Below are 15,862 nucleotides of genomic sequence, written 5' to 3' on the forward strand. Positions count from 1 at the left end.
CACTTATGCGGGAGAACATCCCGTTCCTCTCGCTCGTAACGCGTCCCACGGCTGTGACAACCTCGCGAGGCACTTGTATAGATCTCGTCTATGAGAATCAAGCATTGGTGTACCAAGTCGAACATATATCAGTCTATTTCTCCGACCACAAAGCTTCCTTCATGACTGCCAAGAACTGTTAGTGGAGTCTTTGTTAAAGGAATACGTGTGAAAAATAAAAAAAAAATCTGTGATAGCGCATACATGTGTTGCTCGATTTCTTTGCCTCAATCTATCGAAAAGGTGAAACAGCTTATTTGCTGCGCTCAAATTTCGCATTAGGAAGTAACGTAATCGTCGGTAATTTTTTAAGACACTTATTTACATAAGGAAGGAAAGAGCAAAGGAACAAAATTAAAGAGTTCATGACGTCTAGCGACTGGATGAGCCTTTTACCCAGGGCCCAGAGCGTTCGTTCTCCCTTAGGGCGCTGGTTATATACCCTAAGGCTCCGCCCCTTTACCAGGCGGCAATTCAAAACTACACACAGGTCGGCACAGTACAGCACAGCACGGAGGCACCTGTTGCAGAGTCCACGCGTGGGAACTGGCGAGGAGGAAACGCAAGTCCGCAACTCCTTCGCACTGCGGTGCAACATCCCTAACAAGCAGCACGTGTTTGTCGAATACAGGTGTGGCTTAGACATGCTGGCGCCGCGGCCGCATCTGCGCCGGCTTCCTCCGATTCGTTCCGGTTCCTCTCAGACGACGTGAATCCTTTCTTCCCTTGTCGTCGGTCCATCGTCGGTCGCTTCTAGAAGGGAAGGTCGTTCGCACCGAGCCGAGCGTGGGAAGAGCTCCACCGGCCACTTCCCAGCTAGTTGTCCTTTTTGGTGAGGTCAAACCACATATCGAAATTTCCGCTGCTGAATCCGCCACCGTGATCATCGCGGGTCTCAAGTTGAGTCGTAACAGGGCCTACATGTACCGCCTGTTGATGAGTCATCTGTGTCTGGGATGTGTCGCTGCGACATCTGGTGGCTCGATACTGTAGCATCGAAACTGCACGTGGTGTGCTCGTCTGCATGTGTCAGAATTATTCACGCGGAGCAATACTGCGGCAGCCCGCAGGGGCGCGCTGCTAAACATAATGATCTTCTCTTGTAGCACTGTTATCGCTAGCAATATCGGACACACTCGGAAGTCGCCTTGCCATTGTACAGGGTTATCATTGCGCTATGATTTACAAACAAAGCCTCTTTGTTAAATATCGCCAAGTGCGTGGTTGTTTACTCTAGCGAAATTCAAAGCAGGAACCGTTTTTTGTCTGGGATGTTTTTGGCGACGTCTTACAGAAAAGCGGCACACACACCTTGGGCAACAAAAATAAAGGTTTTTGTGGAAAGAAAAAAAAAGGGCTGAGGCTTAACTTGGTTAAGCCTGGAGAATGCGAAGCATCATCGTGTCGCGTAATTTGGAGGCGCACAACCACAGCGACGGCGCGAGGTGGGCCCCCGTTTCTGTAATGTCGTTACGTCATCAAGTCACGTGGTGTGACGTCATGTATCACGTGATTTGGAGGCGCACAACCACAGCGACGGCGCGAGGTGGGCCCCCGTTTCTCCACTGCCGTGACGTCATCGTGTCACGTGGTGTGGCATCATCGTGTCACGTGATTTGGAGGCGCACAACCACAGCGACGGCGCGAGGTGGGCCCCCGTTTCTCCACTGTCGTGACGTCATCGTGTCACGTGGTGTGACGTCATGTATCACGTGATTTGGAGGTGCATAACCACGGTGAAGGGCTGAAGTGGTAGCTAAAGTAGTATGCTTCGCATAAAACGGTGCCGTTATTGTCTCACATCTCGCTGTACCCACGAACTGCGCCGTAAAGGAAGGGAGGAAGGTTGGAGTGCAAGAAGAGAGAAGGATCGAAGTGCCGTAGTAGAGGGATCCTGAATAATTTCGACCACCTGGGGATCTTTAATATACAGTGACATCCCACAGCACACGGTCTCCTTTTTTCGGTTCGCCTCCATCAAAACGCGGCCGCCGCGGCCGGGTTCGAACCCGGGGGCTCCGGCTTAGTAGTCAAGTGTCCTAGCCACTGAACCACCTTGAGGCACACTGATTTCCCGACTCGTCCTGTGGGTCGCTTCGTGGTCCAGGTGCAAGAAAATCAAATAAGAGGCTTCAAGACCAGCAGGCGCGCGATATGGAAATGCTACACAAAGTCATGGCCGCAGAGAGTCGGGCCACCAGGCGGCGTGCGGATGCAATTCACCTAGTGCTTGTGCGTCCCGGATACTCTGCCCCAGACAGTACTTGTGTTAGGGCTAGCTTTATTGCCGCCACGTTAACCCGCCACGCACTTAACACTCTGGCAATCAATCGTTTTCTTTATTGGGGTTTAACGTCCCAAAGCGACTAAATTTCGACCACCTGGGGTTCTTTAACGTGCACTGACATCGCACAGTACACGGGCCTCTAGAATTTCGCCTCCATCGAAATTCGGCCGCCGCGGCCAGGATCGAACCCGCGTCTTTCGGGTCAGCAGCCGAGCGCCGCAACCACTGAACAACCGCGGCGGGGCTGTGGCAATCAATGATTAGATTAACTGACAAGGCGTCACGTTAAGCAAAAAGGTTTGATTATTGTTTTTCTTAGGTCGACCTGATGTGTTTTCTCTGTGATCAGGCAAAGGAATCTCGAGCGAGAAGGAAAGTAACCACTTACCCTTTCTTGTCGTACGGCAGTCGCAGCTTGAGCATTTCCCGCGTCCACTTGTTACGCGCTACCCACACCAGAATTTGCGCGAAGGAACAGTTTTGATCTAGCTGGGGTACCTGCAGAAAGAAGAAGTCTTGTGCTCTTTACAGCCAGAAAAATAAGTTAACGTTCTGCACAATGGAGTTTTGCAATTATAAAAACACAAGCTGCAAAGGAACGACGGCCTACGAAAACGTGCTTTGAGATTATGATCGAAATGAAAGTATCTTGCCTAATACACGGTGACAAAATGAAGCATTGGAATATTGATGAAATGGAAATTATCATTTGAATTGGGAAGTGGTTATCGCATAAAACAAGCTGAGGAGACGTACTGGTGCACCACTTTGGTTTTGCACGCGTGTACCATGACGTAACCAAATCTTGGTGAAATATCACTTATATCAATTGATATCTGGTTGAGTTTATATTGCTTTCTAACTCTCAAAAGTGTTCGTCATATTAGTTATGGTTCATCTTCTTTACAGTGCTTATTTGGATGTAAACGTTGTATAAGTAGAAACGTAAATAATGTCTTTGAAGCGCTGATGAAAAGCCTTGAGTTGTTTTTACTAGACAGATCGCGAGCATTTGGAATTTTTTGGTCGAAGCAGTAACCCCGGTGCGTCATAACTATTGTCGACGAGACATAAGTCGGCACGTCTCAACGGCATTGCGTACGGAAGCGCTACTGGACTCCACGATGTGCTAAAATTGTCCAATTCCGGTGTGACGGTTGGGGCCGAGCTAGTTTTTGGTTCCCCCCTTTAGAGTTAGCTGTCCCGCTCACTGATCATGGTTTTAAGCTTCGGAATACTGTTGCGGATCAGGTAGCATGGTCGGGCCGGAGAGGGAAAAGGAGAAGAAATTTATACAATTAAATTGCATTATGTACAAACAAAGAGTCTCGACAAGGAGCTTGACGACGAGAGGCTCGATGGTGAGACGCTTGATGGTGAGACGCCCGATGGTGAGACGCTACTCGGCCGTATTCGATGCCGAGTTTTTAAAGCATTTGCTTTCCCTAGGTTCCCTAGATGAGGGCGGCGCCTGCCGAGGAAGGAGTGTCCTAGAAAGTTCACTGTGGCACCCACCAGAGCCGTATATTCCGCACCCACTACACACTCTCCTCTTAGGGAACACGCCCCCGTCACGTGTTGGGAGAAGGAGAAAGATGCCATTTACGTCGCGCAGACGCGGAATGTCCACGAGCGGCGTCCCCGCGCATTTCATGCGTTCGCACGCTCGCTGAAAACTCCTTCCTGGAAGACGGACGCTGCTTCCGTGGGTAATCCAGGCGTTGACCCAGCTTGCCTTTCGTGACTAGTCGGTATTCCGCTGCAACCGCTCAAGCAGAAGCTGGAGTGGAGACACGGAGAAATACTTTCTGTGCGCAAGCTGGGCGGCACCGCCATCGCAGTGGTCACCTTTCAAGGGAAGAAGGTACCCCGCCAAATCTTCTGCAGCGACCAGGGCATTCCTGTGAGACTGTACAAGAAGACGATCCCCGCCTGTCATCGATGCGGCACGGTGGGGCACCGGGCTGACATCTGCCCGCGGCCGCAGTCGGGACGCTGCGGCCTCTGCGGCTCTCAGGTGGCCACCACACCCGAGGGCATACCACAACATGAGTGCACCCCCCGATGTCTGCTGTGCGCGGGTGCCCACTTCACCGGTGCTGCCGGCTGCGTCGGCAAGTACCGGAAACCGATCAAGCCGGGACCATCACGGAGTCAAAGCAAGCGGAAGTCGGCTCAGAAGCAAGCTCCGCCCACCAATGCCAAGGACAGCAAGTCCACTTCTGCGCCCGGCAAGTCCGGTCATGTCAAGACGGCTGTGAAGTCCGGGACCCAGGCGAGGTCGCCGAACTTCAGCGCTGGGGATTTCCCGCCTCTAGCGACCGCCCAAAACAAGGTGAGCGATTGGGCTAGGGCTGCCTCCGGGCCTCTTTCTCCCTCCCTCTCCCCTACGGAAGCCGCCCTACAGAGGCAAAATGTTGAACTTAGGCGCCAAACAGAATTCCTAGTGCGGAAAATTCAGGAGCTGGAGGCTAAGTTAGAGGGACGTAAAGAACCTCAAGCTGGTCCTTCCGAGCCTATAGAACTAGCCGAGCCGGAGGACCGAGATGAGAATGCCTCGGTCGCATCTGGGCTGACAAGCGTGTCGCAGCAGTCGGCCAGCACAGTGGTTGGTAGGCTGCCAATGATGGAGAGCCGCCTGTACAACCTGGAGAGCGAAATTGATGCTCTGCCAGGTAAAATCATGGAAGCGGTCCGGGGCTCCATTCAGCAACTTCTTCAGGCCGAATTGGCAAAAATCATGCCTGCTATAGTGGCACAGGTTACTGAGACAGCTCTCTCTGTCGTTCAGGACCAAATTGAAGCTCAACTCAGTCAAAGCCGCTCCCGCTCGCGGTCTCCGCGACCAGACCTCCGCAGGCGGAAGGTGGTCCTTCGCCAGGCCACAGGCTCACTAGAAAACATTCCGGCCGCTCTCTCTCCGGACGTGCTGGTGCCTCTGCCTGAGGCCCCATCACCTTCGGGGGTGGGACCTGGCCCCCAAAATTAAATAATCACGTTCACGATGGCTAGCCGACCCCAGCGGAAAGCCAACAACAATTCGGAGCAATTCGAGATCATACAGTGGAACTGCAGGGGTCTACGGAGCTGGAAAAAACGGTCACACCTCCAGCTCTACCTGCAGTCTCTCGGTACCGCACCGGCGCTCCTAGCTCTTCAGGAACCCGGCGCAGATGCTAAATTCACAGGGTATAGCTCGTTTCAAGGCGGTCCTACAACGTGCATCCTGGTGAACAAAGCGTACACCGCAGTCCCAGTAGACCTCGAACTGGAAACTGAACAGGAATACAGTATGGTCAAGGTCCTGCCGCTCAAGCGCCGCGACCCATCAATACATGTCCTTAACATTTACTGCCCCCCGCATAAGCCGCGCGTGACCTTCAACGAAATCTTCTACCGCGCGCTCAAATCGGCTGACAAGGAACCTCTAGTGATCGTTGGGGACTTCAATGCTCCAAGCCTACATTGGGGCTACCACTTTGAGAAGGCCAGAGGACGCAAGCTGGCGGAGCTCATCTCCACACTTCGTCTTACACTCCTCACGGATCCATGTTGTCCCACACGTGTGGGCAACTCGGTTACGCGAGACACATGCCCTGACCTGACTCTCGTTACGAACACCAGAGACGCTACCTGGGAGAACCTGGGAGAGACTCTTGGTAGCGATCACTGCCTTCTCCGGGTCACTCTTCTGGCGAAGGCGGCTCGCAAAAAGTGGGGCCACACTAAATTGACCGATTGGCATAAGTTTCGAACAAAAGAGATACCTCCCGTACTCTTATCCGGCGGATATGCGGAGTGGGCAAAGCAATTAGACACTATACAAAGACAACACGTCACGACACTTCAGACCACTGAAGAGATCCCTGCAGTGGACAATCACCTCCTGCACTTGTGGGAGGCTCGCCGGAGTCTTACCAAACGGTGGAAGAAGCAAAAGCTGAATCGCAAACTTAAAGCTCGCATTGTCGACCTCACGGAGCAGGCTGCGGCGTATGCTGCCCAGCTCACCGATTCAAACTGGATAGAGAAGTGTAATTCGGCAGCGCGTCAGATGAGCTCGAGAGGAACATGGCGCTTCTTTCGCAGTCTCATCGACCCCACTCAAACGAGAGGGGAGACGCAAAGACAGCTCCGGCGGGCTTTGCACGGGTACCAAGGTACGACGGCTCAACTCGCGGACACCCTGTGCGACAGATATCTCTGCCGCATAGAGGACCCAGTTGGGCCCGAGTACGAGTACGCGGGAAAGCCGAATCCCGACATTGATGCCCCTTTTGAGTTACACGACCTTAAGGCGGCTTTAGCTAAAATGCGGCGAGGTACGGCTCCGGGTCGGGATCGCATAACAGTCAATCTGTTGGCCAACCTCCCAGATTCGGCCTACCTCCACCTGCTAGGGTACATTAACCAGATTTGGGACGGGCGTCCACTCCCTCCCGAATGGAAGACCTCCTTGGTCACTTTCATCCCTAAGCCAGGCAAGCCAGTGAATACCGACAACCTGAGGCCCATCTCACTAACCTCTTGTGTGGGCAAGCTTATGGAGACGATGGTTAGGGATCGCCTCTCTCCACACATAGAGACCAAGGGCCTCTTTGCAGACTATGTTCGGGTTCCGACCGCATATGTCTGCGCAGGACGTCCTCCTCCAGTTACACCGCTACATAATACGACCCACTGCCATGCGCCACAACGACAAGGCCATCCTTGCCCTTGATCTTAAGGGGGCCTTTGACAACGTTCGTCATAGCAGCATCTTGGCTAACTTGAGTACCACTGATTGTGGGCGCAAGGCATTCACATATGTAAGAGACTTTCTCTCCAAGCGTCAGGCCTTCCTCAAGATTGAGGATGACGAATACGGACCATACACGATGGGTACACGGGGTACACCCCAAGGGGCGGTCTTGTCGCCACTTCTTTTCAACATTGCCATGATGCAGCTTCCCCACCAATTGGCCCGGGTGGAAGGCATTCATCACGCACTATACGCGGACGACATAACAATTTGGACTACCGAAGGGAGCCTTGGGGAAATGGAGGACCGCCTTCAGCGGGCCGCCACCATAACCGATAGCTACGCTATCGGCTGTGGTCTCCAATGTGCTCCCGCAAAATCGGAACTTCTGCACATCAGATCCGATCCTAAGGACAACACGAGTTTGCAAATCTCTCTGACGGGAGGCCCCATCAAAGAGGTCGGGGAGCTCCGCATACTAGGTCTGTTCATCCATAACAGGCTCAGCCCGGAATCCACTATTGCCAAACTCAAGCGCGTAGGCGAACAGGTCGGACGCATGATCCATCGCGTTTCTAACAAGCGCGGCGGGTTGCGAGGCAGGGACGCGCTTCGGCTCGCCCATGCCTTCGTGACCAGCAGGATCCTCTACTCCGCTCCCTACCTTCGCACTACGAAACAACAAGAAATAAGAATCGACACCATCGTTAGAAAGGCTACAAAGCGAGCACTGGGCCTCCCAGTGGCCACCTCCAATGCTAAGTTGTCGGCGTTGGGGGTGATCAACTCCTACCAGGAGTTACGGGAGGCCCACCTCGTGAACCAATATACGCGACTCTCGCAGACGGCATCCGGCCGCCGCCTGCTAGACCGCTTGCACATCCAACACGAGTGCACTCCAGAGGAGACGTGTCGGATTCCGGAGCTATGGCGTCACAAGCTCTGGGTCCCTCCACTCCCGCGCAACATGGACACACATACACACGAAGGCAGACGAGAGGCGCGCGCTCGGGCCCTCGAACACCAACACGGATCCAAACAGGGTGTATACTACGTTGACGTGGCAGGGCCGTCGCCCAATGGATTCTACACGGCCGCAGTAGTTCACCAGGATCAATGCGTTAACGGGCTCTCCTTTCGAGCTCGAAATTCAGCACAGGCTGAGGAAGTAGCCATTGCGCTTGCCGCCTCGGACTTGAATTCGAAGGTAATCGTGACAGATTCGCGTCGAGCCTGTCAACACTACCTGGCTGGCGAGATTTCACCTTTAGCCTGGAGTATATTAAAGCGCGCAGTGAGGGAATCGGACCCTTCGCCCAAACGCATAGTTTGGACTCCAGGCCATCAGGGCGTTAGAGGTAATGAGGCTGCGGACGCGGCTGCCCGAGCGCTTACCTACCGGGCACCTCACCCAGGCTCTTCCGGCTCGGAGATTGTGCAACCGCTTCTGCGGTTCAGAGAAATTCTGGACGACTATTGCGAACGCCATCGTCTTTTCCCGGTCCCTGCTAAGGGCCTGAGTAAAGCTGATGAGCGAACTCTGAGGCGCTTGCAGACCAACACTCTGTTGTGTCCTGCAATAGTGAAACATTTCGACCCCAAAATTGATGGGCGCTGCCCTCACTGTGGGGAAGTTTCCGATACCTTCCACATGGTTTGGGCCTGTCAAAAGAATCCTTCCCTTCCCCCCAATCCTTCCCCTTCCCGAGAGGCATGGGAGGCAGCCCTGCTCAACTGCTCGGGGCTGGAGTCTCAAAGGGCTCTAGTCCAACGGGCGCGAGTAGCGGCCTCGTCCAGCGGGGTCCCGGACTAAGGACTCCACCTATGTAAAGGGCCATTTTTGGTCTGCAAACTCTCCTGTTGTTTATTAAAAAGTTTTCACCACCACCACTCCGATTTTTCTTCAGGATGAAGGCGAAGCGTAACAATACTCAAAGAAAGTACGGGCGATGTGACAAATCTGCTTTAGCAGTGTTGGTTGTGCATTTCTCTTCTACATTGATCGCCTTGCTATTGCGGCACTGAATTGTGTTTCGCCGTCAATTTTAGTTCCAGCGCAGCGTGGGCTTCTTGGCGAAGGCGTCTGAGGCGGGGGAGGTGGCTGGTTAGTGGTGGGTGAGATGCTTTTGTAAGGTGGAGGTGGGTTGTTTGTGGGGGGGGGGGGGGGGGGTGATTCAGGATGGTGAATGTGAGTGGAGAGCAATTACGGTACGTTGGTGGGTGGAGGCTTCCGGAGGGCGGCACCATAACGCAAGAGACGGGCAGGGTTCGAGAAAGTGCGGGTAGTAATGCTTACGCATTAAAAGGAGCGAAACACTTGCCACCGATAGCAACTGTCATACTGAAAGGCTTCACGTGGTGTCACAAATCGATGTCTACCGCTGCGTTGTCTACAGTAGTCGCTACGATAAGCAACTGATAGAGTGCACGAACGCTGCTACGCTGGGGTAGCTGTATAGCCTCGTTCCTGCTCGACATTCATCTTCGACGAGACCACCGGAATCATGGCTGAAACGCCGTGGAAACGGCAGTGATGGCGACACGTTCGAATTATGATTCGGAACTCGCTCTGTGCCTTAACGTACCGTCTTTGTCAAAAATAACCAGGCTGCATGGTTTGCTTCTAGCTTGTATAGTGGAGCCCTCGTGGCTTTCCTTAAGATCAAAAGGTGCTGGAAGATAAGAAGACCCCCAGTCCTTACCTTTAACGACCATTTCAGCTTCAGCGAAGCTGTAAGAGCTCCACTGCATGAGCTAGAAGTAAACCATGCAGCCTGGTTACTTTTGACAAAGACTGTACATACCCATCGGACGCACTATATCTACCTCTATTTCCTTTCGATGCATCTTCCCGCTGATAGCACACGCTGCGTAGAGTACAGCTTGTGGATGAGGGTTTTTCGGAGATCGGACCCCTAATATGCCCGGTTCACAAGGGGCCATCAGTTTTTTATTCATTTCAAGTTTATTTGCTCCACTCTCGCATTCAATAAGCATTCGTCAGCACCCTGCTTATGGCCCGCAATCCCGCGAACAAGCCCAAGAGCCCACAGTTGCATAACACGGTCACCACCAGTTCTCGTTGTCGGAGTGGGGATTGCGGGTGGTTCAGCACTTCGGAGAGCAAACCCCTCAGCATTGCCACGGGTGACGATGTCCCGGCGCGGGGTTTTTAGTTCCCGTGCTTTACCAACCTGGGGAGCGCAACACCAGGGCTCCCATACATCGGCCACTAGCCAGCTCCCCTACCCGAAGGCTTGTTCAGCATCACAGAAGAACCGCGATGGCATCCGGGGGGGGGGGGGGGGGGGGGGGATTGTGTAGCGTCTCTCAGGCTATCTTAGATGGGCGCCTTAATACCAGGGCTCTAGGGCTTTTAGTAAGACCCCTGCACTCCGCAGCGGTATTACGCATGCGGCGTAGACCTCCACTTTTTAGCCGGACTTAGTCCCGGAGCCCTACAGGGGACTTACAGGATCTTCCATTGCCCGTGACGCACCTCATGGAGGCGCTGGGAGTTTGTCCTCAGACCACATGCTCCAACTAAGTGGAGTTAAAGCAGAATCGCTTAACAATTTCCCTAGTCTTGGAGTCTGTATTCTACGTTGTGCAGTTCGTATTCTCCTTACCGACAGCGGGAATGGGTATTGAGATTCACCTTCAACTTCGTACATAGTCTTGGGCCGCAACGGGCCGTACAGAATCTTTGGCTACATCGTGCACAAGCTTGCTGCTCCTTTCATCGCACTGCCTCCCAGCAGCTGGGTTACTGGGGTAGGGCACTTCCCCCAACATGAGTCAACACGTCCGGAACATGTGGTGTCGCGTGATTGAACTACTAGAGTTCAGGGTATCTCCAAAACTGGGTTGCACAAGGTTGCTAATTACTGCGACAGCTTAAAAACGTTTAGAGGAATGATATCCTTTTTTTTTATTTCAGGATACAATGGAACAAAATTCACAGATTACAGCATCCGTTCAGTGCCAGTTTAGCCAACGGCAGCCACTGCCCCGCTGTATTCCCGATACATTTCATGTTCATGACAAGCCCGCTGCATATGTAAAAGGAACGCTGTACGCAAAACGATATTTTCGCAACAGTATTGTGCATAAGTCTGCTAATGCATAGTATGACATATCCGCGCTCAAGCTAATGATGATGTCCTCACGCTTAATGGTAGATACCCACGGCAGGGGATCGGCCAGGGTGCATAACGGATCCTCTAGCCTGAACGCAAACAGCTTCGACGGATTTCTGGTTTGGTTTGTAATGTAGAAGGACATTAACAAAACCAAAGGTTTTTTTTTTTTCAAATAAAGAAATCTAAGCCTTCAGTCACCCTTGAACACTCTTGAAGAAGGAACTGAGCTGCTCCCGAAACGTTGGGATTTCTTTTAATGCGATGGCACTACTTCACTAGCACTCCTGAAAAAGCCGACGGGTATCTGAATCCTCACCTTCGACCCTTGACCGTTTACCCACGGTCAAATGACTCGGATCCGATGTAGATAGCGCAAGGTCACGTGGCAGGAAAGTTTAAAACAAAATGTTTTGGAGGACAATGTAAGGAAGGTTCTAGGCAAGAGTCAGGCTAATTCGAAACCGACTGCTTTCTTATGTCATACTCGCTTTAACGGCGGTAAAACTCTCTCATTTTTTTCAGCCCTTGTTCGACCATAACTTTCGAACAGTCCTGCGCTGACGTTCATCTCTTTTCACGCTTGATCAAAGCGACATGTTTGCCCAAAGCGCACCTGGACAGCTACGGCCGTTACGTAATGGCTCAAGGTGCGAGGTGAGGGAAAGATGGCGACTGGTATCCGTTGAAATGTAAACGAAGTGCCAGAAAACTAGGTATCTCACTTTAGACACTCTCAGATGCTGTCACAGTCGGCGATAAAGTGTAAATAGGCCCCATACTCACGTATTGGTAAAGTTGCTCCAGATATGTAGTGTTGTACAGCCATTCCGGGTATCCAATTTTTGTTCCCATTTTCGCCAGCTGGAAAACGGAAAAGGTCATGTATTCGTGCGCTTCAGAGCCAGAATTGCATGCTTTAAGTTTGCAGAACTTGTCGGGAAAGTAGTGTGCAAACTGTCATTTTCAGTCAACCACCCATATGGAGCTTTTTGATAGCGAGGATTCAGATGTGTCAGTAAAATTTAGCGCCATATCTTCCTTTTCCTTAGACAGATTTTAGATGTGTCAGCAAAATTTACGGTCAGAGGTCCCATTAGCGCTAGCATGGGAGGGTGAACTTTGACGCTGCCATTATGAAAATAATCTAAAGACTTTCTATACATTTCTTATAGACTCTATTGCCTTGATATAGATTTTTTCTTTTCTCTATTGACAGTTTATATACGGTCTATAGAGAAGTCTACTAAAATTGTAGGGCTGTAAATCCGTAGGCAGTCTATAGATTGTTTGTATGATTTCAAATTTTGGTAGACAAGTCTATGAGACTTGTCTTTGAAAAGGTTATAGATTTTGCTGACTAAGGTGTATGTACAGTCAATAAACTGCCCAAATAAATTTTTGTTTGCGTTGTGTAATTAATAAAGGGTCAAAAAAAGGTGGACGAACAACATTTTTCAAAACCTGTCCAAAAAAGGTTGGCACAGCACCTTATCCTCTGCTGCGTTTCTCGTTTCATTGTCCATCCATTCAGCCTCTTGCAACGTCTCGTTGAAGACTTTTACGAGCCGCTTGGCAAGATCTTCAACCTGAAAGAGAAAAGTGTAAATGCATCCGATGTTAGCAAACCCTAATGTTATAACTGGAAAGACGGATGTTATTCTTCAAAAACGTTATATATACGTTTGCTGCATCGTTGTAACACAAACACGCAAGTTGTTTCGACGCATACACACTTTAACTTTTATTTTCCATGTAAGATCTTTGCACAAGGTAACACGCAACGGCATTTGTTTCTTCGCCGCGTAGTGCGGCACGTGTCAATGAATCAATCAATCAATCAATCAACCAATCGATCGATTGATCGATTAAATCAATCAATCCATCAATTCAGTTTATATACAAAAAGCGGATGACGAGAAAAAAGCAGCTGCTTGATAGGCCTCGCCCGCCCCCTTACAAGTAAGCAACAGGCACAAGGCAGAAATAGAACAAAAGAAAAAGCCGCTGGAGAATTTTCTACAATTATAATTGCGCTTAGATGAGCCCTATATACAGAAACATACGTGATCACATAATCGCACATGTTTCACGTAATTGGCAGCAATACGTTCTGAAAAAAATAAAAGCTATAATAGAAAGTGGCACAGTACAAGTTTACATGCGCGCATCTCCGATAACAATAGCGTAGAATGCTGTACAAATTTCTTGCGGATTGCAGTCAGGGACATATTAGTTAGTTGATCATGTAATGAGCTATTTAGGAAGCTGAGTATAGTAGAGGTTAACAAAGAAAACCCGCGGTTTCTTTTACACGTATGCAACACAAAATGGTTTTGCCTCCTGGTGTCGTATGATGAGTGGTGGTATGCAAGCGGTAAAATTTTGGAAATAAATGGATGTTTTTGCCACGTTTCTTCTTTATAGAAACACTTCTTAATCTCAAAATGTGTGTGAAGTAAGCAGAATTTGTGTCTTGATCTTCATAGATGTTTTTGTTTTAAAATGTGTCTTAAGCGCTCCATTCTACAGCTGGTAAGCAAAACCCATTCCTTTGTTAGTTTTGTAAAAGACGGTGCACTTGCACGCGTAATACAGGGTCTGTTCTGAAAGTAGTAGGACTGGTTTTTTCCTGGGCGAACGGGCGGACTAGAGGTTGTCTGCGCGTGTAGGATCGTTGAAGGGGGATATTGGGAATGCTGGGGAAAATCGGCAGTCGGCTCTCGGCCGTTGAAGAGAGGAGGTCGCTTGTACTGTGAACCCTTGTCGAAACGTCTCGTCACGCAGAATCATCGGCGTTTACTGGATCAGCGATGCTCGATCAAATTTTGAGTAAATCTTGGTAAAACGGGCAAAGAGACTCACAACATAATTAAGGAGGCCTACAGTGAGGCTTGCATGGGTAGATCAGGTGTTTTTTGAGTGGCACAAGCGGTTCTGAGAAGGTAAGGAAAGAGTGGAGGAAGACGACCGCTCCAGACGCCCTTCGACTAGCAAGACCAACGAAAATGTGTAGCGAGTGAAACGTTTACTAAACAGTGATCGTAGAATGAGTATCGGAATGATTGCTGATGACTTGAGCATTCCTCAAACTCAAGTTTTTGAGATCGTGACAGAAAACTTAGCCATGAGGAACGCGTGCGCGAAGTTGGTGCCGGGAGTGTTGTCAGAAGAGGAAAAGGCCAACCGGTAGGATCTTCTTCATGATGTTAATGAGGACCCCGATTTTTTGCCCAGCACAAGGCGCAACGCTGCCTCAGCCCCCCTACAGCCTCGACTTGGCCCCGTCAGACTTTTTTCTATTCCCGAGAAAAAAATCGACGCTCGAGGGGAAACATCACGGATCGGTACAGGTGGTTCAAAAGGCCGTGACGAGGGAGCTAAACAGCATTCCGGTCCAGGCGTTCCTGGAGGCGTACGAAAACTGTAAAACTCATTGGCAGCAGCGTGTAGGTGCGGAAGGGTGCTACCTTGAAAAATTTTAATCGTTTGTACTATTCTCTTGAATATATTTTGTTTAAAAAAATGAGTCCTACTACTTTCAGAACAGACCATGTATGGTCATTCCACTATATCCAGCAATTCTGGACGAAAGAGTCTTTGAGCGGAAAACCGTTTATGAACGCAATTTTCTCATATAATGCGGGATTTCACAATAGCAATCAATACATTCGCGCATCACCCGCCAGCAGTCTTGAATTTTTTTCGGTTAACGTTTTTACTATCTTCAAAAGCGTTCCAAATTGTTTTTTTGCGGCAGCCTTAACACTTCGATGCAATCGATGGAAACACTTTAAAAGAAAGATTTTGGTGCATATCACAAGAATGGACTATTACCTTGAATAATTCTATAAATGTACCTTACAGTTTTCCAATTTTCAAAATTTTTGTTCGAGAATAGTGGACATGACTCTTACCGGGATGGTCGACTAAGTTTTGTTAATTCTTGGCCTAGGTCACATCTAATTTTTGTTATACCAAGTTCACACATCCCCCCTCCCCCTTGTATCGCAATTCTGGACCTCACAAAATGAACAAGGGAGGGGAAAACCTCAGGTTGCTGGTGGTAGTGGTTTATTTAAAAAATAAAAAGTGAAGCAAAAGAGTGTTGCCGGCCGCGGCAATTGCTATCTAATATCTTAAGCACCCGAGCTGCAGCCGGCGGAAACGAAAGGGAAAGGAAGAGGATAGTGAGGAGACGTATAGAGGGGAGCGACAGCGAGAAAGGACAGGGGAGAGCTTTGTACACTATTTACAAAATACAAAAGTAATCAAGTTCGCGCCGCTCGCGCGCTAATTGAGCCAACGTTTCGACAAGGGGACTTGTCTTCATCTGGGCAAGACAAGTCCCCTTGTCGAAACGTTGGCTCAAGCAACCTGAGCTTTTCCCCTCTGTTAATGGCGGCGTTGGTGCGGGGCGTGGGAGCCCCGCATGCGAGGAACCTCTCAACACGGTTGCTGGGTGGAGACTGGGGGTTTATTACCGTAGAGGGAGAGAGAGAGAGAGAGAGCGAGTGTACAAGAAAGAACTTTCGCCGCTGTGGGAATGCAGACGGTCACGGCAAGGAAATGGGGAATGCGCCAGTCGACGGGGCCATGGGGATCAGACGTCGTCGGGGGAGACGGACGCCTGCCTGCTTTTGTGGGGAATGGCCG

General features: G+C 50.4%; 1 protein-coding gene across 4 annotated transcripts in view; it reads right to left on the reverse strand.

Moving 5' to 3' along the window:
- LOC149366072 (membrane metallo-endopeptidase-like 1) overlaps positions 1-15,862 on the reverse strand; it is a 63,675-nt gene that overhangs the window by 14,563 nt on the left and 33,250 nt on the right. For 2 of the 4 annotated variants that reach the window (XM_089548252.1, XM_089548225.1), the window contains 3 exons: positions 12,697-12,795; positions 11,993-12,070; positions 2,715-2,824 (listed from right to left, as the gene is read on the reverse strand). In XM_089548252.1, the coding sequence (XP_089404378.1) occupies positions 2,715-2,824; positions 11,993-12,070; positions 12,697-12,795 (287 nt within the window). Of the gene's footprint in view, positions 1-2,714; positions 2,825-3,642; positions 4,092-11,992; positions 12,071-12,696; positions 12,796-15,862 lie in introns of those variants that run through there. The other 2 variants (XM_089548235.1, XM_089548244.1) reach the window with 2 other exon arrangements.

This window comes from Amblyomma mixtum, chromosome 1 (genome assembly GCF_055824585.1).
Source record: "Amblyomma mixtum isolate Tamu chromosome 1, ASM5582458v1, whole genome shotgun sequence".
In the NCBI taxonomy this organism is placed as follows: domain Eukaryota; kingdom Metazoa; phylum Arthropoda; class Arachnida; order Ixodida; family Ixodidae; genus Amblyomma; species Amblyomma mixtum.